Below are 22,132 nucleotides of genomic sequence, written 5' to 3'. Positions count from 1 at the left end.
GAAGCAGCTCAGTGCTGGGGAAATCGTGGGGTGCAGGAGGAAGGGAAGGAGGCATGGGCTGCAGAAGAGTGGGGCTGGGCTGTAGGCAGTAAGTGGCAGGGTGGGGTTTGTGTTTTAGAAAAACTACCTGAGACGGGGGATGGACAGGCCTGGTGGTGGGGACCCTTTCTGCAGGGATGTCCAGAGCTATGACGACCAGGGAGGAGGCCACAGCCAGGGCCTGGCCAGGCAGCCAGAGACGATCAAGAAGCCTCACTGATGGAGAATGGCATTTAACGGAGGGAGAGCGGACCACGGTTTCTGGCTTGGCCACGGGAATGGATGGTGGTGCCCCTCAACGGGACAGGACAGAAGGGGAACAAGTTTGGCGGCCATGAATAATAGGTTTGGTTTGGGGATGCAGGTTGAGTGCATGGGGCAAGGAAGAGATAGAAAGAAAAGTAACAGGGAGGCAAGGACAGACAAGTCTGGGACCACAGGGCAGCGTAGGGTGTCACACTGTACTGCTCACAGACAGGACCCGGGAGGAGACACAGGGATGGAGGGAGGTTGATGAAGGAAACACCAGCGTTTATGAGGCAGCCAGAGACAGGCCCAGGGGAAAGATTATGTGTTACAGTGTTATGAAGGTGCAATCTGCATGTCATATAATTCATCCATTCCAAGTGTAGGGTTTAAGGACTTTTAAGAAATTTAAACGCCAGTGCAAACAGCACCACAATCTTTTCACGACTGCTCTGACCTAAAAAGTCCCCTTAGGTTCATCTGCAGTTAGTCCTCTCCTAACCCCATCCCCCAACAATCCCTGGTAAGCTTTCTTCCTCTACATTTTGCTGTTTCTAGGAACTTTTTTTTTTTTTTTCCTAAGGCGGAGGCTCCCTCTGAAGTCCAGGCTGGAATGCAGTGGCACAAGCTCGGCTCACTGCAACCTCCGCCTCCCAGGTTCAAGCGATTCTCTTGCCTCAGCCTCCCAAGTAGTTAGGATTACAGGCGCCCACCACCTTGCCTGGCTAATCTTTGTATTTTTAGTAGACATGGGGTTTCAACATGTTGGTCAGGCTGGTCTCGAACTCCAGATCTCAAGTGATCCACCTGCCTCAGCCTCCCAAAGTGCTGGGATTACAGGTGTGAGTCACCACGCCTGGCATCTTTGTATTTTTAGTAGACACAGAGTTTCATCATGTTGGTCGGGCTGGTCTCCAACTCCTGAGCTCAAGCGATCCCCATGCCTCAGCCTCCCAAATTGCTGGGATTACAGGCATGAGCCACCGCGCCTGGCCTCTAGAAACTTATACAGTGCAACTGACGTGTTACCAGCCTTTACTGTTCTGACAGCTCCAGTAACTGGGGGAGACCCCCACTTAGAGGAGAAGGAAAAAAAGCGTATTATCCATCCAGCTCGACAGAGCAGCCAAATCTGCTCTGCTGTGGGGTGAAGCTGCACTGCTGACAGCCCTCCTGGCTTGGACCCAAGACTCCTAGGCCCCCCAGGGGATGTCTGTCAAACTCCTTCCCAAACCCCTGCGATTACACGATCCACCTGCAGGGGGCAGCTCACCAGCTCCCAGGATCTGAGACAGGCTAGGGAGAGGGCAGAGGCCACTGCGGGAAAAACAATTCCACACCCAGAAGGCATCAACAAGCACAAACACTCCACAGCGGCCAGGGGTCAAAGGTGTCCCGTGGTCATCTGAACAATCTCCCCGTTTCCCCACACCCTGCCCGATGAGTCCTTCCTGGGTGGAGGCCCTGGCTTGGCCGCTGCAATCTTCCTCCCCATACCAGTACTTACTTGAACTCTGCTTAAATCCAGTGGCTGAGTGGACGATGACATTCAGAAACCCATAGAGCCCCGGAGACTCATCATCTGCACAAGAGACCAAAGAGGTGAGCTTCTGTTGTCCCGGGAAAGGGAGGCAGGTGACAAGCTAACTAACTCTGCTTCAGAATCAACCATCCGGTGGACACCGTGTGGCTGCCATCTGCCCAGCACAAGACAAGCCAGTGTCATGGGCCAAAAACATACCCATCATGATCTCTGTCTTGGGGACCTCAGGATCCAGTTGGTTTCACAACACAGGCAAACCAGTGACCCAAAGTGTAATAAGGTTCCAAGGACAGCAGAGGGGGTCGGGGTGACGTGGGATGTGAGTGGGGTGTGTGTGGACACATGTGCATAGCATATGCTGTATGTGTGACTGAGCATATGTACAACAGTGAATGCAAAACTCAGCTTGACCAAAAGTGCCGGCTGGCAGGTAGCTGGAGGAGAGGAGGGCTGGGAGGACGGCAGTGGGGCCGGATCTAAGGCACACAGCATCTGAGGAGCATCTGCTGCAGCCTCCTGACTAGGAATAGAAGCTGTGCATCTCCTCAACCACCCAGCAGCAGCCACTCAGGGAGAAACTGCTCCTAACCCACCTCATCCACTCCTGGGTGGAGACAAGAGGCCCTAATAAGCACAGCTCTTCCTTCTGAATCAAAGTCCACTAGTCCCAACAAAAGTGCTAACAGGAAGGGGGGATCAGCCTTCGGACTAGCTGCCTGCCCTCCCTACGGGTGCCCTGTACACAGGAGGGCGGGCCCACCTTCCTTGTTGATGGTCAGCGGAATGCTGTGGACGGTCTGGAGTTTCACACACGAGTTGGTCAGCATCTGCAGCTCCACAGACGTCAGGGAGAAGCTTTTGAAACCTGGGAGGTTGGAAAAGAGGTGCACCAACTGGTCAGTCTGCTCCTTGGCCCTCTGGCCCCTCCCGCTGGACCCCCACCACACCCTGGGGAAGGGGCATGGCAAGAACTGGTGCCACGGCTTGGGGGCTCAGGAGAGGGCACTCGGCTCCCAAGTGCAGTGCTGGTCTGGCAGCAGAGCGAGGTGTGGCCTTGGAGAGCCCAGGCCTGCAGAAGTCTTAGCATGAGACTTACAAACACACACGTCCCACGCTACCTATGCACAGCCACGCGGCAGGTCTGAGAATGAGCGGCTGGACTGGGAGCACCTCCCTGTGAGGTCTCCCAGACAGCAGCATGGCTCTGCCCCTCCTCTGCTAACACAGGCCCTGTTTCTCCACCAGGTGAGGAAAAGGGGCTTATTTCTGGGCATAATGCTGAACAGGCTACAGAGGCTGCCACTCTGGAAATGGCTGGGGCTCCCATGTTATGACAGGAAACCCTGGGACACAAGCACTGGCAGGGCTGCCCGGAGATCCGTGTTCCTCCAGGCCATGGTGGCGTTGGGGGCCGAGATGTGGCTCTGCATAGGTAAGAATAATGAGCCTGAGGGCGCAGGAGGTCAGGCCAGGCCAGAGGCATGCAGAGCCCCAGCCCAGCATCCCTGTGAAATATGCTGCTTTGCAGGAGATGGCCCACAGCTGTGGGAGGACCAGGTCACCTGGATGCAGTGCTCAGCCCAGCTCCCCCTGCAAGAGGGACAGTGGCACACAAGAGTACCAAGGGAAGACCTTGGTAAGGATGGCATGTGAATCCCAAACCTCCAAGGAGGGAACCAGGTCTGCCTTCCCCACTGACACTGCCAGGCAGGAGCCGAAGGAAGGAGCACCCTGACAGAGGGAAGTGCCCAGAGAAGGAAGGGGCTGCCCCAGACAGGAGGGAGTGCCCCTGTGCTGAGAGCTAGCCACCCTGGCCATATCAACAGGGCAGTGGGGCCAGCACACTGTGGCTGCCCAAGTGGGCTGGGAGCAGATGAGGGGAAATGGGGTGGTGGCAGGGTCCCAGAAAGGCCTAGGGGGCAGGCCAGGGGTGGGGTGTATGGGCAGCGGGCTGGGGGCGGGTGGCAGGGGTGTGTGTAGGGGCGGGTGTGGAATCAGGAAAGGGCCTGGGGAAGGGGGATCACAGGGCAGTGGGGAAATGACTGCCCAGGGGATGGGGGCAGGATAGGCAGGCGGGGAGACAAGAGGCCTGGGGGCCTATCAGGGCGGCTATCTCCAATGCAACACTTCACTTGGATAAAACCCCTCAAAATAAAAAAGAAGGTTTAAAATCACAGGAGCTGCCAGCCTGGCCCTAATGTTTTGAAGCCCAGACCTTCTCGGGACAGAGGATACTCACACTTCTTCTGCTGCTCCCGGATGTTCTCCCTCCACTCTGCACGCTCATAGTCAGAGGAGATCAGGAACGTGTAACTCTAGGGTGGGCGAGAAGAACACACCCAGTTATCTCCACCCTGGCTACGCAAATGCCTGGTAGGCCCAGGGCACCTTAGAGCACACAACTCATCCCTCCAGCTGGCTGGAGCCCCGTGGCCAGGTGTGCTCACGGCCTGGCATGTCGCTTCCGGTACTCCCTACCCTTCCTGCCAGCTGGATGCCACAGCACCCGTGGCACAAGCTCTCACCTGAACCACATGGGTCAGGGTGTGATGTTGGCAGAGGGGCACAGCTTAGGGACATGGAGGTGACCAGGTGGGATCTGCAGAGGTGAAGATTAATCCAGACCTGACCTCCTGCATTCAACCCACAAGCCCCACCAGCAGAGCCCACCAGCAGCCTCTCCCGGCCAGGCTAGAAAATAAGCCATTCTGGATGTTGACAGATACGTGTTGACAGGAGGGAGAGGCCCAGGTTACAGATGGCAGCAGGAGCCAGACTCAGGATAGAAAATGCGTCTCTGGCCCTCAAGGTCCCAGGACAGCATCCCTGTACCAAGGGCCAGGTCTGCACCTGCTAGGCTCCCCTGCCCTATACCCTCCCTGGAGACCCTGCCCACTCCCAGTTGTGGAAGCTGAGCCAGCTGCCACTCAACCTGGGGGCTACGGCCCAAAGCCCCAGACAAGGGAATGAGTATGCTTGCATGCACCATGCTGGACAAGCCTCTCTCAGTGTGGGGTGCGTCCAAGTGAAAACGCGTTGCCATGAGGCAGTCAGGAGCCCATCCCAGGCCGGGAGAGCAGGAGGGGCCAGCACAGCAGGCACTCACCTTGCCATTGCGGCTGTGTACCCTGAAGGCCATGCTGGGAGACATGAGCAGCAGCAGCGACTCCTGCTCCGACAGCTTCTTCTTCAGCCTCTCCGTGGCCTTGCTGCCCTTGTTCGCCCTCTGCGGGGAGATGCCACAGCCTCACCTTCCCATTCCAGCACCCCACACAACCCACTCCCACTCCATCCATCCCCACCCACTAGCTGCATTCAGCCTGCACAGGGCGAGAATCTCATCTCTCCACTCAGCACAGCCCAGGGCCCCAGACCGCAGTTGCTGGTGGCCTTTGGAGGACAGAAACAGTCTTTTTACAGGGTCAAGGCATGGCACAAGCTGCAGGACATGCTCAGTAAACCTTTTTTGTAGGAATTAAGTCTTTCCTCTCACAAGGGCGGAGAGAAGAGACTTTTACAAACATCCTTGCCTTTCATTTTCCCAAATTCAGACAATGTCCAGGAGGCCGTTGTGACCTACAGGGTCCCTCACCCCCTTCCTAACCCAACTAGGTTTTAGCATCAGGCCCCCTGGGCACGTTTGTGGAGGTCTCAGCAGAAGGCCAGACGACTGTCAACAGAACCTGGATGGGAAGGCCCTTCCTACGCTGAGCTGCGTGTTTCACTCTAGAAGCCACTATCCCTGGGGAGGAGAAAACTGTGCTGCCTGTCACCAGGTAGGGCCCCATCCTATCCCATCCCCCAAAGAGCTGAACATGGAGAATGCAACAGTAACAGTCAATAGGCCTCAGCTGCCCTGAGCACTGGCTCCCACTCTGCATGGGGACACCCTACCTTGGAGGTCACAGTCGCACAACGATGAACAATAGAATGTTCACCCCAGTCTCGAAGCTCCCTGTGTTCCTAAGTGTGCTGGGTTTGGGTACAGCAGGCTGGGCAGCTGGGCAAGGGCTGAGGAACTCCTGTCCTGCTGCATCCACCCTACCTGGGCATCCCTGGACCCAGGCCTAATCTTCTTGCCACTCGCTTCCTCTGGCCTGGCTAACCTTTGATTGAGGGGCTCATCCTTGCCATTTTTACAGTCTTCAAACATCTCTGGGAAAAACCATGCACCAGTAGTCCTGAACACCTGGCGGGGTGGCACTCTCACCTGGGCCTGGCCCACATCAGGGTAGCTTATATGGGGGACAGCCAGCACCTCCCCCAGCCCTGCATCCTGGACTACTCCAAGCCCTCCACTGTCTGGCTGTGACTTTCTCTCTGGTGACTTGGTACTTCACCCGTGTAATGGAACCACACAGCAAAGGACGCAGCCTGGGTATCAGGAGACCACACACTCGAACAGCTCAAGCCCGTGGCCAGAGGTGAGAACCCAGAAGCCTCTCTCCCGCCCAGCTGACTGAGCTCCCGCGTTCCTGCTGCTTCCTTAAAAGGACCATCCAGGCATTTGCCTGTGAACTTAAAAGGGATCACACCCTGTTCCATTATAAATACTGCTGGCTGTCATGTGCACGCTCTCTCTCTCTGACTCTTCATTTCTGCCTTGTGTGACCCAAGGACAGAAGACTGCCCTCCCTACTCATAGCACCTCCTTGTCCAAAACCTGTAGGTGAAATCTCTGAACTTGTTTCGTATTGTGGTGGTGTGGTTCTGAAAAACTAGGAGGTGTTGGCTGAGGTTAAGTTTTCCCCGGGCATGCCAGTGAAAACACAAAATCAGGCTCCCAGTGCCACAGCAATGGTCAGGCAGGTGTAAACTGGACCCAGTTTAAACTTGCCAGTATAAACAAGTTTCTCTTGAGAGGGACCCCCGGTCACAGGTCGGACAACTAAGTATGAGGCGGTCCACCAGGTGCAGGAAGTATCCCGTGAAAGGCACATTGTAGAGACCACCACCAGTTCCCTTCATTTTTCTGGAGGGCTGGATTGGCAGCCGCTCTGGTATGGGGCTCCCCACTGAGCTGGGGGTTCTCAGAACAACTGGCACCTACCTGTGCCCAGATGCCAGCCCTCCCAGAGCTGAGAGCTTAGAGGGGTCCCAGAGACCAGACCTGGGGCCCAGAGGCCTGATGGAGAAAGCACCCACTGGCCGGGTGCGGGGGCTGCTGCCCATTCAGACCACACCGAACCCGGCCCTCGCTCCCCTGGCGTGCACCTTCTCTCTCTGGATGTCACTCTTGATCTGGGAGATCTTGATCTTCAAAGCATCCAGCTCCTCGTCCGGCACCAGGGGAATGTTGGGCACTGCCTCCGATTCGTCCACCATCTGGAAGCTGAGATCCGTGAGCGGAATGTACCACTTGCAGTCATACTGCTGGGTTTTGCTGGGGATGGGGAGAGAAGAACGTTCACATGCACCGGCTGCCTTCCGTGGTTGATGTCACTGCTGTCAAGAGGCCCAGAGCCCATGTTCCTGGCCATACATGGTTTACCTGACCCAAAACCCAGCACGTGTTCCATGGAACAGACTGGGATGAGGCCACTGGCAGGCGCTGGGATTCCTGGGAACTGTGATTCCTGGGAACAGACACTCTGAACATGTGACCACAGGCCCCAGGCATCTCAGGAGTCTAGATCCACCTTATCCTGAGCTGGCCCTAAGGTTGCAGGCTCATGTGGGAGCACATCAAGGCTGCACAATGACAGGACAGGACTGAAATCCACCCCCAGGGCCGCAGAGTTTGAGGGACTACAGATCTAGCTGGTCATCCCCTCACCTGACAGAAGGGGGAACTAAGGCTGTCCTCTGAGTTGACTGATTAAACCCACTCAGCAGGGAAACGGCAGGATGCAGGGAAGAGCCCCGTGCTGGTCCTTCCCAACATGGCCCTCTTTGCTCCATTCCAACCTGGTGCAACCTGGGTGCATCCAATCCCTGGAGGGAGGAGGGGAATGTGTGCAGGCCTGTGCCGAGAATAACTTAGAAGCCACCACCAGGCTTGGGGAGACAAGGGGCAGTCACCACCCAGCACTGCCTGCAGCCCCTGACCTCAGGCTTCCCGGATAGGTCCCGAGGTAACCTTTCTGCAATGGTGCCGGAAGCCATGGTCGGGTTTACCCCTCACTACGGGAGTCAAAGCTGGTCACCGTGATGCCTGATGACGTCTCCAGATTGCTAGTGACAATCTTTAACCTTGAGCCCGGCATTGTGCTCAAGTGGAGACGGAATGTAAAGAGAGGGCCCTCCATGTCCTGGAGCGTCAGGGGGAGGTCACCGCCGGGATGGGGGCCACATCGTCACTCACCCTCCACTCTGCTTCTTGAGCTTGGTGCAGAGAAGCAGGTCGGTGAAGAGGAAGACGTGGCGCAGCTTGCGGGCCCCCTCCACCAGCTCCACCATGAAGCTGTCCTTCAGCAGCTGCCGGTGCTGTGGGCACAGGGAAGGCGGGGTCAGGGCAGCCTGGGGTGATGGGTGGGGTGTGCTCGGCCCTCCCAGCCCAGCAGGAGCAGGCTGACCCAGAGACTTTCCCTGGGAAGATTTCCCTCCCTCCACATCTGACCGTCACACCCACTTTCCAGAACGTTTTGTTCATCTCACAGTCCTGCTAACAGATCAGGGCTTATGTGTAACTTCTTTGTTCAGCAAATTTCCCAATCCCTCCTGTGTGTTCCACCTTTGGAAGAGGGTGGGAGGGTGGGGGAGATGGGGAGGTAACGGCTGTGGGTCTGGAAGGGCACAGAGCCAAGCAAACAGTCTGCTGTGAAGATGGGTGATGGGAGGGCCTGCTTTAAACAGGGAAGCTGGTGGCAGTGGAGAGCCAGAATGGCAACAAGCCAGCTATGCCAGGAGCAGGTATTTCTGTAGAGGGACCATCGCAGGCACAGGCCCCTGTGGCGGGAAGAGATTGGTGCTCGAGGTAAAGATAGGGCAGTATGGTCTATGGGTGGAGATGGGCCCAGTGCACTCTGAAAAGTGGCAGCCCTCAAGGTCACGGCAAGGGTTGGGCCTGGTTCTGAGGGCAGCAGGAACTGGGGGTCTCACATCTGGAATTCCTAGTCCTCCCAACTAGCAGGATGGATAGGGTCCCCGGTGTGCAGGGGCTGCACCTCTGGATACCTGCGGCCTGAGAAGGGTTAAAGCAGAGTGCAGGTGGGCAGCACAGGGCAGGGGGCATAGGCTAATAAGCCACGTGCCCTTCTGCATCTTGGTCTGCATCTGAAAGGCAAGGGTAGGTCCTTCTTGCTCAAGGGGCTGCTGAATGGGCATGTCTAGGTAAGTCACCCATGTCTGGTACCTCACAGGGTTGGGCGCTGTGCCGAGGGTACAGGGATAGGATGAGAGGCTGTCGCAGCAAGCCTTCCCCATGTTGGGACCAGTGCACGAGCACATCGCCTGAATTATTTGATCCAGTCCCTACAACAGGCTTAGGCAGGTCCTTCAGGAGAAAACTGAGCTTCAGCGAGGTACACCCTCTGTTCCAGGCAGCGCAGAAAGCGAGGGGCAACATTCACAGGCCTCTACCCTCAGGAGCCCACAACCTCGTGGGAGAGAGACCAAGTGTTTAGTGGGCACCCAGCCCACGGGGTCTCAGGGAAGGCTCACAGGGGAGGCACATACAACAGAGGGTGTGAAAACCCAGTGTCTCCCCGCAGGCGGTGCACCTGTCCCCACCTCGAGAAGTGAGGAGGCCCTGTACTCTCAGGGAGCCAGGCTGGTCCTAGAGTCAGACCAGGGGCCTCGCCCTGCTATCAGCTGCCGCCTGAGGTTCTTCTCCGGGAGCCTCTGTCTCTCTGAACTTCCCCGATTCTGGGGCCGGAGGCAGCAGAGCTCCCCACTGGCAAGTACCGCCTGGGCCAGGCCTCCGACACTCTCGGGGTGGAGGCTTCATGTCACCATCATAAGCAGCTTGGCTCACGACAACCAGCTGGCTCTTGTGAGGGGGAACCAATGACTTACGCAGGGGCCGCTGGTGCCCATAAGTGGAAGGGTAGGAAGACTGCCGGCGTGCCAAGGCCATGACTCATCGGCACTCACCCATACCCCGCCTGCCGCCTGGTGACAGCACCCACGGGAAGCAAGAAACTGCATGTGCACCTGGAGAAACATCATGTAGAGCTGGAGCGCTGAAGCCAGGTAACCCAAACTGCTGCATCTGCGGCGGGGACCAGGTCTGGGTAGGGTCCCAGGACACTGAGGTCCCTCTTGGCAGGGACACAGCAAACAGCCTCCTGGCCAAGGAGGAGGGGTCTCAGGCGCCTTCCCTCTGGGGGCAGTGGCGGGGCTGGATGGCAGGCTTCTCCATACAAAGGCACTGAGCTTCTCGCCATCACCAGCAGAGGGCACCCCATGCTCAGCTCAGAAGCCGCAGACCCAGCTCACTCTGCCTGCGGGCCAGAAATGCAGCTCCCTCTCCAGCAGAGGCTCCCCACAACTCACCTCTGGGGCACCCTCGGCCTTCGGCAAGGCCAGTGAGTGTCACACTGGGTGCCTGTAGCACCCACATGCCAGCATGCCACATTAAGAGGACACAGGCTTGACTGTGGGGAGGATGTGGTCCCACTGGGGTGCAAGCTACAGGCCTGGGAGGCTCGGACAGTGGACTCAGCTGGTTCTGGGCTACTCTTTTGATGCTGCCACAGCCTCCCCAAACCCCCACCCACCTGTGCAACTCTTATCTGAGAAGCCCGAAAGCCACAGGCACCCCAGCATGTCACAGCATCTTAGGCCCTGCTCACCTGGCCCCTGCCCTCCCAGCCCACACAGCACCAGCGCATAGCTGGCAGGCCCACATGGTGTGGCGTATGTCACTCCCTGCCCAGGAGATGTCCCTCTCAGAAGTGCTCAGCAACTTGGTCCCCGGCCTGGAATACAGGACAGTCGGCCTTGAAATCAGCACAGGCTTCCCACATAGCCCACCCGAGTCATTCTCCAGGGCACACGGCAAGGGTGGGCCGGGGTCACAATCCTGACTGCATCCCAAAGCTGGCATAAGGCCACGTGGCTAGAAACCACTGTCCCCAATGCTCAGCATCTCACCGAGGGCAAACACTCCCAGCTGGAGCTGTGGGACAGAGAGGGCCAGGGCCTCAACGGCCCAGGACAGGGACAGCACCACACTTTGGAGAGCTGGCTTGCTGGCGCTGTGGGAGCCTGTGTGTGAGAAGGGCACAGGGGAAGATCCTATGTGTTCTGTGTCTGCGTCTCTGTGTGTCCCTTTGTGCATCTCCATGTCTCTGGGTGTGTTCATTCTCGTGTGAGTGTGAGCGCCTGAGCGTGTCCTTGTGCATGGAACCCCACACAGGCCTGTGGCCTGGGTAGGTGTGTGCCCGTGTGTCTCACTGTGTGTGTCTCCATGTTTCTATGTGAGTGTATTTCCAGGCAAGGGCAAGTCCCTGTGCGTGTCAGGCCTGTGTGTGTTCTGGTGCAAGTAACCCCGTGTGGGCGTGGGTCCCCGTGTGTGCTGCGGGGCAGGGCAGGGCAGTGGGACAGCAGGCCCCAGCTGGCAGGACAACACTCCCCTTGGGGAGCCCCCCAACATCCCAGGTGGGAAGCACCAGCTGGAAGAAACACCACCTGTCTCCGTGAACAACTAAAATCATCATCCCCACAGGAGCCCCCAGAAAGCAAGGGCGGCCAGGACAGCCTGCATCTTCACTGCCACGAGCCCACCCTCCTCCTCTGTGACGATGACGCTGGCTACGCTCCTCCGTTTCTTGGAGCCTCTGTTTCCTTAAACATGGTGGAGTGAGAAAGACCTGTCTGGTGGTACGTTCTCAGGATTAAATGAAACTGTGACCTGCAGGGTCTCACACGGGGCTGTCACCCTTCACCATGTCCTCTGCAGGTGGGAATGTGACAGTCACAGCTTCCCGTGAATCACACCACTCACTCCTCACCAGGACACTATGAGGCAGGCACCATAACCCTCATTTCTACACACAAGGAAACTGAGGCCCTGTGAGGTTACATCATTATGTGCCTTCCGTCTTCCGAGGAGGGGGTCGTGTCAAGCTGGTGGGCGTGAGAAGGGGCACCTCCTTGCTAAGGGGTCTCCCCTCAGGCCAGCCACCTCCTCTAGCTGTCGCCAGTGCAACATCACCCCCCACCCCAGGCACAGCCTATCCAGGGCCTTCCCAGGAAGGCCAGTCTGGAAGACGCACACTGTTAAGACTGAAAGTTTCTGTCCCCCTCAGAATTCATGCTGAGGCCCTAACTCCAACGGGCTGGTATCTGGAGGTGGGGCCTTTGCAAGGTGAGTAGGTATAGACGAACCCACAGGATGGGGTGAGTGTCCCCATAAGAAGAAGAAAGACAGGTCCTTTTCTCTCTCCATGTCCACTCCCAGGAAGGCCATGTGAGGATACAGGGGGATGGCAGCCGTGCTTCTTACTGCCCTCACCAGAACCTGACCCTGCTGGCACCCTGGCCCTGGATCTCCAGCCTCCAGAACTGTGAGAGGTAAAGGCCTGTGTGTGGGCCTCCCAGCAGACAGTGCTTTGTTACAGCAGCCTGAACCGACCAAGACATGCTCCAGCAATCAGAGACCACGGCTCCATGGAGATGCTGGAAACCTTCCCCAGGTACAAGAACTGCAGTTTGATCATCAACAAATCAGCAGGGCCTTGACTGGTGGGACAAGGAAAAGTTGCCAAAGATGCCCACGTAGCAGCTGAGAAAGTGGAGAAGGAAGACGGCCCAAGTGAAGACCAAGGTGGAGCTGTCAGCTGCTGGCTGGTAGGGGGGGCCCTGAAGGCAGCCAGTGGCCTCAGCCCCCACTACCCTGCCCCCAGAGCAAAGCGCACACCCCTGGAGACCTGGCTGAGTGCCACTGAACTGGCTGCCACTGCCTGTCAGTGGCCCTGTCTATGCAGAGATGTGGCAGACTCCAGAGGTTCAGCAGTGGGACCAGGAGCAACGAGGGTCACCAGGCAGGCCAATACACACTGCAGCCGAGAATGAGGTCGAGGGTCCTGCTCGTCCTTCCCTCCCTCTCACCTGCTCTTGACTTGCCCTCCCTGCAGACTCTCTGGTCCCCAGGAAAGCCTCCCATGGCCAATCTGGCCCAGAAAGTTTCCTATGCCCTGAGAAACCCTATGCCAGGTGGAGGATAGGGCGGGGCCTGGGAAGAACAATGCTGGCTGATAGCCACAGTCAGGGTGGCTGGTAGCAGCTAGTATTTGCTGAGCTCTTTCTGGGTGCCAAGAAGGTGTGAAAAGAGCATGACGTAAAACATCTCATCTCACTCCACAGAACCCTCCCATGCAGCAGGCTCCAGCTTCACCACTGCCTGGAGAAGAAACAGCTCAGAGGTAAGCAACGTGCCCACGCTCCTGGAAGGAATTAGAACTTGGCCCAGACAAGTCGAGAACCCAAGCTTTGTTTGCCAATGTTTATGAAGGGCCCAGAAAGGCCTAGCCCTCGACATAGGCACTAGCCTTGCCATTACAGCTTCTGTTTGGTGTCCAGTGGAGCTGAGAACCCCACCCATCCCGTCTTCACCTCTGGGGTGGGCACTTCCCTCTCCGTAGCACCCCTGCAAACTTTGCCAACAGGTTCTGGCTTCTCCAACAGTTTTCCAACTCTTTTTTTTTTTTTTTTGAGACGGAATTTCACTCTGTTGCCCAGGCTGGAGTACAGAGTGCAATGGCGTGATCTCGGCTCATGGCCACCTCCACCTCACAGGTTCAAGCAATTCTCCTATCTCAGCCTCCCGAGTAGCTGGGATTATAGGCACGTGCCACCACGCCCGATTAATTTTTGCATTTTTCGTGGAGACGGGGTTTCACCATGTTGGCCAGACTGGTCTCGAACTCCTAACCTCAAGTGATCCACCCGCCCTGGCCTCCCAAAGTGCTGGGATTACAGGTGTGAGCCACCATGCCCAGCCTGCTCTCCAGCTCCTTAATCATCAACTTAAAAACCTTGGTTCTCCTCTGCCCGAGCCTCACCATGTCTCAGCCTCAAGCCTGCACTGGTGGTACTTCCCTGCTCTAGGGCCTTCCTGCAGCTCCCGTTTGGACTGCTGCCGGTGTTCTTCCTACAAGAGGGGCCTCTGGGATCCCAGGCAGAGAAAGGGTATTGGAGGTCATTGCCTGGCTGGCTCTTGGGAAACAAAACATCCAAACTGGATCATCCACTACGCTGCGGAGTCCAAGCCGAGGGGGTGCTGAGCAGCACATGGTGCCAAGGCTCTGAGGAGACAGACAGGCAACCACGTGGGAAGTCACCCAGTAGTGGGGATCGGTTATCTAACTGTGAAGTTAATTCAGCTAAACAAATGAGCGCCACCCACCAGCCCTCAGAACCCAGGCCTGGAAAGAAACTGTGCCTGCGGGATCCTCTGATCCTGTTATTTTGGGGAGGCTAAGGAGGGCATTCTCCTGGCAGCACCTGTGGCTCATGGCCCCCAGGTGTGCTTGGGCCAGGATGCTGGGAAGCCGGAGCACCTGCTGGCCACCATTCAGCATCAGGGAGCCACCTGGAATGCAGCCCAAAGTCACTCTTCCCCAAAAAGCACAGCCCTGGAGCCGTGCGATGTGGCTGAAAAGGGCCATGAGATTACAAGAGCCACAGTGAGGGTCTGGGGCTGGGGTGGCTGACCCTGCACAGGGCTCACATCTGGGCCTCTCCTCAATGCCAGACTTGCCCAGGCTCAGCAGATAGCAATGGGCCGCCTCCCAGGAGGCCCAGTAGTTACTGCAAGAGAACCTCGAAACACCCAGGCCAACAGAGGCAGCTTTCCTCTTGACATCAAATGCCAGGGAAGCCAGAAACAGCCCCAACCCCTTGACGCACTCCCAGCAGCAGTAGCAGCAGCAGGGAATGGGGTAGTGTGCAGAGCTGAAAGGGACATCTCCTCTTTCCTACCTCCAGGTAGTGCAGGCACAAGAGGATGGGTGGAAACGTCCTATTGGCTCACAGAGGAGTAAGGGAACCAGAGTAACACACCCGAGGGGCAGACAGGTGACCAGGGGGCCTGTGGCCTCACTCGCATCCTGGCTTAGCTACTTAGTGGCTGTGTGACTGTGGGCAAGACCCTCAACCTCTCTGAGTCGCAGTTTCCTCATCTGTAAAAGGGAGATCACCTCTGACCCCAGAGTTGTCATGAGATCTCAGAGGCACGGTTCCTTTCTCCCTTTGAGAACTTGACACTCCATGGCATGTACCAAACTAAGAGATGGGCAGAAGAGAAAAGCTCAGGCCCCACCCCTGGCTGCAAATTCTAAGAGGAAGTAGCCTGGAGCTCCTGCCCCGCTTTCCTGGCTAGTGACGTCAGGGGAGCTTGCCCGTCACCTCCAACACAGATGGCGGCATGCAGGCAGGTCACCACCCCTCACTTTCATAAAGTCCCTCTCAGGCTGTGAAACCTTTTCAGTCTCAACACCCAGTGGAGGGGCCACGGACCCTGCATCATTGCCCTCAGAGAGCCCGGGCACCCAGGGAAGCAAAAGGGTGTCCCCAAATCAGTACACTGTTAGCAGTGAGTGAGAGCGGAACCTGACGGGGCTTCGCCCATCTGGCATCTTTCTTTCTGCATCAAGGACTGCAAACCCATTGGGCAGTGCCAGAGGATACTGAGGAGCATGTCCAGGCTTGGAGTGCCCAACTGATTAGCAGCATCTGCCCCAGGAATGGCAGGGGCTGGGGCACAGCACAGGCATCTGTCTATCATCCTGGCTTAGCCACCATCAAGCCACCTCCCTTAACATGCCTCGGATAGAAAGCTCTGAATGAAGGGGTGCTGGTCAGACTCACAGTGACTTTTCTAGAGTCATTAGTCCTCCATCTTGCTTTGCAGTTGAGGCACCCAGGTGACCCCTCCTCTATGAGCAAATGCCCCTCCACCAGGGTGAGGTGCTGGGGAGGATGCAGATCCAGGCCCTTGCCTTTGTGAAGCGCCCAGCCCTTCTTTTTTTTTTTGAGACAGAGTCTCGCTCTGTTGCCCAGGCTGGAGTGCAGTAGCACGATCTTGGCTCACTGCAACCTCTGCCTCCCAGGTTCATGAGACTCTCCTTCCTCAGCCTCCCGAGCAGCTGGGACTGCAGGTGCCCACCACCACGCCCAGCTAATTTTTTTGTATTTTTAGTAGAGATGGGGTTTTAACCGTGTTAGTCTGGATGGTCTCGAACTCCGGACCTTGTGATCCACCTGCCTCGGCATCCCAAAGCACTGGGATTACAGAGGTGAGCCACTGCGCCCAGCTGTGCCCAGCCGCACCCAGCCCTTTTTAAATTACACTTCCTCCTTGGTGGTCCTGAGATGTGGCCATGGGTAAGCATGGAAGTCAGTCCCCATGGGGACGGATGCAGGAACGAGGGCCTGGGTGCCAACTTCTAGGCAACATGGCATTTTTCTCAGTTCCCGAAAGCAGTGGATTCCAATGATCCAAGCGCCGAGAAGGCCCTTCCTTTTCTCTAGGGATGCTAAATGGCAGCTGGAGTTGCAGGGAGCAGACTTGGCACAGGGGAAGCCATGGGAAAAAGGACGCCCATGGCCACCTCCCAGGAGGTCAGAGCGCTCATAAGAGAACAGTCGGTAGAAAAGAAACAGCAGGCGTCTCAGGAGGGTAGGGCGAGCCTGGCAGGAACCCACCCAGCACATGGAGGCTTAGGAGAAGCAAACCCAACATCCACTTAGATCTGTGTGGACTGCCCACAGGTTTGTCACAGGTTTTCTCTCCTTCTGTGGCCCTGAGCCAGGGAAGAGAACCAGGGGCAGGACCCGGTTGTTGCTCCAAGAAGCAAGATCTGATCCCCCACCACTCCCAGGTCCCAGCCATGGGATGATCAGCTGGGGAACACCTGCACTGCTCAACGCCTCCCCTGGGAGGTGCCACGGACCCACTTCCGCCTTCAAAGGGCTGAGACTGCCAAGGAGCCAACACGGATGGCCAGGACTGCCACTAAATCATACCCATTTGGGAGCCCAGGTGCCCAATGAGGTGGGGTCATGTTCCCATCCTGCTGCAAAGACAAGGAATAGGCCCAGCTGGGAGAAGCTCTAGGCCACCCAGTGGGTCGGTCCTCACGATGCTGGCATGGGACCCTGAGTCTGCCCAGCTCCAGGGCTTGGACAAGCTGGAGGGTTGAATGGAGTGGACAGCTCCTTCCTCCTCCATGCCCTTCCTGGGCCAGGCCCACCAGGAGAAACTTGACCAAGTCCCTCACTCCAGGTCAACTCTGATTAGACTCTGGGTACTCAGAGTACCCTTCCCAAAGTGGTGTGCGGCAGAGGGGGCTGACAGCTGCCTGCCTGATGGCCCAGGGCAGGAGGAGCAAGCCCCATGTGCTGGGCAAGTCCACCCTATGGGGGCCCTGAGGACAGGGCCTGTGTCCTTGGCACACTGCCAACCACATGGCACACGAACAAGAAGAAAGAGTAGGAGACGGTCTTTTTGTTTTTTTTTTTTTTTTTTTGAGATGGAGTTTCACTCTGTCGCCCAGGCTAGAGTGCAGTGGTGAGATCTCGGCTCGCTGCAAACTCCGCCTCCTGGATTCAAGCGATTCACCTGCCTCAGCCTCTCGAGCAGCTGGGATTACAGGTACCTGCCACTGTGCCTGGCTGATTTTTGTATTTTTAGTAGAGACGGGGTTTCACCATGTTGGCCAGGCTGGTCTCGAATTCTTGATCTCATGATCCAGCCGCCTAGGCCTCCCAAAGTGCTGGGATTACAGGCATAAGCCATGGTGCCCAGCCATGAGGTGGTTCTCAGAGGCAACTACAGTCAGGTTCATGCCCATTCTGTGTCCTGCCTGGGCCAGACAGCTCCTGTCCCTGCATGAGACCCCTGACGCCATGGGTCAGCTCCCCTCGCCTCAGCGCTACTTCTGACAAAAGCTGCTCCCCCTGGACACCGGCTCCCCAGCTTGCACGCCTCGGCCATTCTCAGTAGCTGCTACCTGCCTGGGAATGAAACAGCCTCACTATGTGCCAGGCCCCGCCCAGGAAGGCTCAGAACAGCACGGGCACAGGCCGTCCCTGCTCATCGATGACGTGCACACAGAATATGTCAGCGACAGGGGGAACGGGAAGGAGAGTCTTCCCAGAGGAAGACATGAAGTGCTTCATCCAGTCTCACATCACAGACACAAACCACGAATCCCCCTTTCTAATCCTTAAACCCGACGTTAACTGTTTTTTAATGAAAGCACTCAGGAGGAAGTAGGAGGATTCCAGGCAGACAAAATGCCATCCTCCTACTCACCTCCTTCGCACAGGTCTCCTTGGCTGGGGAGCCTGAGCTGGCAAGAGTGTGGGGGATAAAAAAAAGGGGTCCCTGGACATAACCCACAATGACAGAAAAGAAAAGAGGTGGCTGAGTGAGGCATGGTGATGGCTGCTGCCTGGAGAGTATGGTGTATGTGGGGTCGCCCCTGCAACTGCACCCAGACACCTTCCACACGGGACTGAGTGTGCTGCCAAACTCACCAATCCCAAAAGGCAAGGTCTGCTGAGGACCAGGAGGGGCTCCAGGCCTCAGATCGAGGGTACCCTGCATGCCCCCAGCTCAGCAGGCTGGGCGGACCCAAGCCATCCCCTGCCACGCTCACCTCTCCCTTCTTCACCGTCATGGACTGCCGTCGGGGTGTGATCTCCTCGTTGATGCTGGACAGGAAGTTCTGTGAGATGCGGAGGGCATCCTGCAGCAAGGGGTGGTCGGGGTGGCTGGCAGGAGTATGCTTCAGCAAGTCCTGCCCCAGGAAGAAAGATTCGAGTTAGACACAGAGGAGCACTGACACCTGCCACTGTGTGCAAAGTGCAGACACAAAATGCAGACGGAGCCCAGAGCACCAGCTCCCTCAGTGTCACCACTGCCTCTCTCACATGGGCATGGGCTTTGCGGACAGAGCTTGTGTGAGCACCGTTCTGGAAGCAGGTCCTAGATGTGTTCCAGCAAACCCACGCTGCATGCACACGGCCAAGAGGGGCTCCTCTTGGATCTAGGGCAGGGTTTCTCAACCTCAGCACTGCTGACATTTTGCGTGGAGTAATTCTTTGTTGAGGGGCAAGAGAGAGCTGTCCTTTGCACTACAGAATGTACAACACCATCCCAGGCCTCTACCCATTAGAGGCCAGTAGCACCCCCTTGGCTGCAGCTATGACAACCAAAAAAGGTCTCAGAACTTTGTTGCTGTGTGTGCCTGAGAGGGCAGTTTTGGTCCCAGTCTGGAGGGGCGCTGTGACTCACATGGAGGACCAGCGTGCTCCTTGTCACACGGTCCACAGGCTTGTAGAGTAGAGCTGTGGAGAGAGAGGGGTGGTGAGAGAGGCTGCACATGGAGAAGCACACCAGCTGCCTGACCACCCTCGGTGCAAGGGTGAGTGGGGAGGGGGCTGCCCCACCCTCCACAGGCGCCATCTCCCCTCTGCGCAGTGACAAGGGCAAGGCTAGAGCACCCACCTGGAACGCTTTAAGTCTAGGACATTTACTGCATGCAGAGTCCAGAGCAGCTGTCAGACCCAAGCCTGCACGGCTGGCTCGGTGACAACAGCTAAAAAGGCTCAGCACTGCCGCTCCTCTAGCCTGAGGTCAGGGAGCCCACCCTGGCAAGGTTGGGCTGGGGAGGGCCCCAATTCTGGAGGGAGACCTGCTCCCTGGCCCAGAGGGTAAGCTGAGCAAACCGCTTAGCTGCTCTTACCATCAATCCCGAGACATTTCAGATGCCTGACTCTGAGACGGGCAGAAACCCACTCAGATGCCAACACAACTCTTGGTTTGACAGGTTCTCTGGTGACCTGCCTGCCCGAGGACACCCGAACTCCAGAGCACATGAGCCCCACTGCAGTGGGAGCAGCTCCCTGGCATGGCAGAAGCCCTGGCCAGCCTCAGCCACCTGTGCTTCTCCATGATGACAGTGAGCGTGGCCAATCCCAGGCACGGATGCTTACGTGTGTTCTGAGACATGCCTCCCACAACCAGCGTAAGGCACACATCGCTATTTTCATTTTGCAGATGGGGAAACTGAGGTTTGGGGCAAAAAGCTCCAGGGCCTGCTGTTCTCTGCAAATGTAACTATTCACAACACCCTCACAACTAAAGTAAGAAGTGACTGATAATTCCTGATACCACTTTCCCAACAACTCTGGATTCAATCCCTGCCCAGCCACGTACAGCCTGTGCTGTGCACAGATTACTTTATGACTAAACTTGTCATCAGCAAAAACAGAAAATAAAATCCTTTTTACAGCCGGGTGCGGCAGCTCACGCCTGTAATCCCAGCACTTTAGGAGGCCAAGGCACTTGAGGTCAAGAGTTCAAGACCAACCTGACCAATATGAGGGAAACCTTGTCTCTATTAAAAATACAAAAATTAGCTGGCCGTGGTGGTGTGTGCCTGTAATCCCAGCTACTCGGGAGGGTGAAGCAGGAGGATCACTTGAACCCGGGAGGCGGAGGTTGCAGTGAACCGAAACTCTGCCTCAAAAAAAAAAAAAAAAAAAAAATCCTCCTTACAAGGCCACTGGGGTCAACAGGATGACATTTAAGTCAATTTAAGCAGCACCTTGTTGCTACTCTTGGTGGCGAACTGGTACTGATGGTATCCTTCCCTGCCCTCCCTGAATTGTTCTTTCCTCGTCCCCACTCTATTTGAAGAGCAGAACAGGGAAGGTGCCAAGGGGTGACCCAACTGGGCACTGTGTCTGCTTTTCCATGACGCCCCCTCTGCCAGCAGCAGCCTCCCTGACAAGGGCACACAGAGACCTCAGCATGCAGAACTCACTTTCTAGAGAGTTCTTGGTCGTTGGATCCTTGGCATCTTTGTTGCTTCTGGCTCTCAGGTTCTGCAGAAAGAAAAGCGCATGTTCGCACAGATGACAGAGCAGCTTTGATGCAGAACGTTCCCCCTTTGGCAGCAGTTTCAGCTTTCCCTCCTCACTGCAACAAACCCCAGGCGCATTCTGAGCCGAGACTGAAATCACAGGGTGTGCAGGGACACACGAGCAAGCTGAGCATGCAGGATGCCCTGGATGCTGCGGTCTACCTGGGACAGGGCTTCTCTGCCAGGGCACCGTTGACATTTTGGGCTACAAATTCTCGAAGCAGCTTTCCTGGGCACCATAGGGTGCTGAGCAGCTGCCCTGGCCTCTACCTATAGGTACAGGAGCATGCCTGCCTTCCTGCTGTTGTGACATCCAAAAATGTCTCCAGGCATTCCCAAGTGTCCCTTGTGAACAAAATCATGCCTGGCTGAGATCCTCTGACACAGAGAATCCTGTAAATGGGGGCCAACAGGAGCATGCTCCTAAACACACGTCACTGTTTTCTTGGGGCAATTAGACAGCATGCAGGGGGCTGGTGGTTCAGAAGAGCACTCATATTTGGAGACGGCCAGGGCAGGCCCACCACTGCAGACTGACACTGGATTATAACTCCACCTGCCCTCTCCGGATTTGCAAGTGTACTTACTAAAAAATGAGGTGCTAAGATTCCCAGGGCAAAAGCAGGGCTTGTAAGTGAACAGCCTAGGCTGTTTTGATACAACTGCGTTGAAAGCATCACTAAAGAAATGTAGAATAAAAGATCCTGTGTGCCTAAAATCCTCTGGGAAGGAGCTGAGATTAATTTCTGGTACTAAGCTTCTGAACAAAAGCATAAACAGCAGAGACGGAAGAGGTTCTGAGGTTGCTCTGCCAACCTCTTGTGCTGCAGGAAACATCTCAAGACCAAAAGACAGTGTTTTCCAGCTCACTGGGGCCAAACGCTGCCATGCACTTTGGTACCTTTCCTGAGAGTTTAACAGCCCTCGCAGTGATTTTTCCTCTGTACATCTGACTCAGCAGTTCCCAAAGGGTGTGAGGGGGTGGGAGAGCCACACAAAAGACTGCAAAAACCAGGTGCTGGGCTCACACGAGCCTGGGAGGCGGCCCACGTATCCGTGGACAGTGCTATGCTTGGGAGTTATCTAGGAGCTCCAGGAACACCTGCCTCAAGAAAACTTATGAGTTTGGTTTAACCCTGTATTTCCCAAACTGGCCTGACTCCCAAAGCCCTTTTCATGTAATTCTTATTACCCACTGTCTGGAGAGCTGGCGTTCCATGGAACCAGTTCTAATGATGCTGCCCATCTCTCAGGACTGTCCCAGGAGAAGATGGACACTACTCCACTCCTTCCCGTACTTGAGGGTGATCCTCGAACTCCCATGCCTGAGCACTGACCCCCTACACCTCCACAGGGCTTGCTGCTTTCTCTTCCTTGAGTTTGACTCTGCTGTCTTTGGGTGGCTCCAATTCTTCTGGGTCTTTTTTGAAACACCGAGAACCAAAGTGCAAGTCGCCCTGACAGTGCAGGTGCCACAAACCTT

General features: G+C 56.4%; 1 protein-coding gene across 3 annotated transcripts in view; it reads right to left on the bottom strand.

Moving 5' to 3' along the window:
• Positions 1 to 22,132, bottom strand: part of BCR (BCR activator of RhoGEF and GTPase) — a 135,609-nt gene that overhangs the window by 23,336 nt on the left and 90,141 nt on the right. For all 3 annotated transcript variants that reach the window (XM_031656460.1, XM_031656459.1, XM_031656461.1), the window contains 9 exons: positions 20,551 to 20,611; positions 19,017 to 19,069; positions 18,379 to 18,519; positions 8,133 to 8,254; positions 7,043 to 7,211; positions 4,935 to 5,054; positions 4,068 to 4,143; positions 2,589 to 2,693; positions 1,793 to 1,867 (listed from right to left, as the gene is read on the bottom strand). In XM_031656460.1, coding sequence (XP_031512320.1) covers positions 1,793 to 1,867; positions 2,589 to 2,693; positions 4,068 to 4,143; positions 4,935 to 5,054; positions 7,043 to 7,211; positions 8,133 to 8,254; positions 18,379 to 18,519; positions 19,017 to 19,069; positions 20,551 to 20,611 — 922 coding nt within the window. The remainder of the gene's footprint in view (positions 1 to 1,792; positions 1,868 to 2,588; positions 2,694 to 4,067; positions 4,144 to 4,934; positions 5,055 to 7,042; positions 7,212 to 8,132; positions 8,255 to 18,378; positions 18,520 to 19,016; positions 19,070 to 20,550; positions 20,612 to 22,132) is intronic.

Source organism: Papio anubis, chromosome 16 (genome assembly GCF_008728515.1).
Source record: "Papio anubis isolate 15944 chromosome 16, Panubis1.0, whole genome shotgun sequence".
Lineage (NCBI taxonomy): Eukaryota > Metazoa > Chordata > Mammalia > Primates > Cercopithecidae > Papio > Papio anubis.
This window is presented reverse-complemented; position numbering and strand designations above follow the sequence as displayed.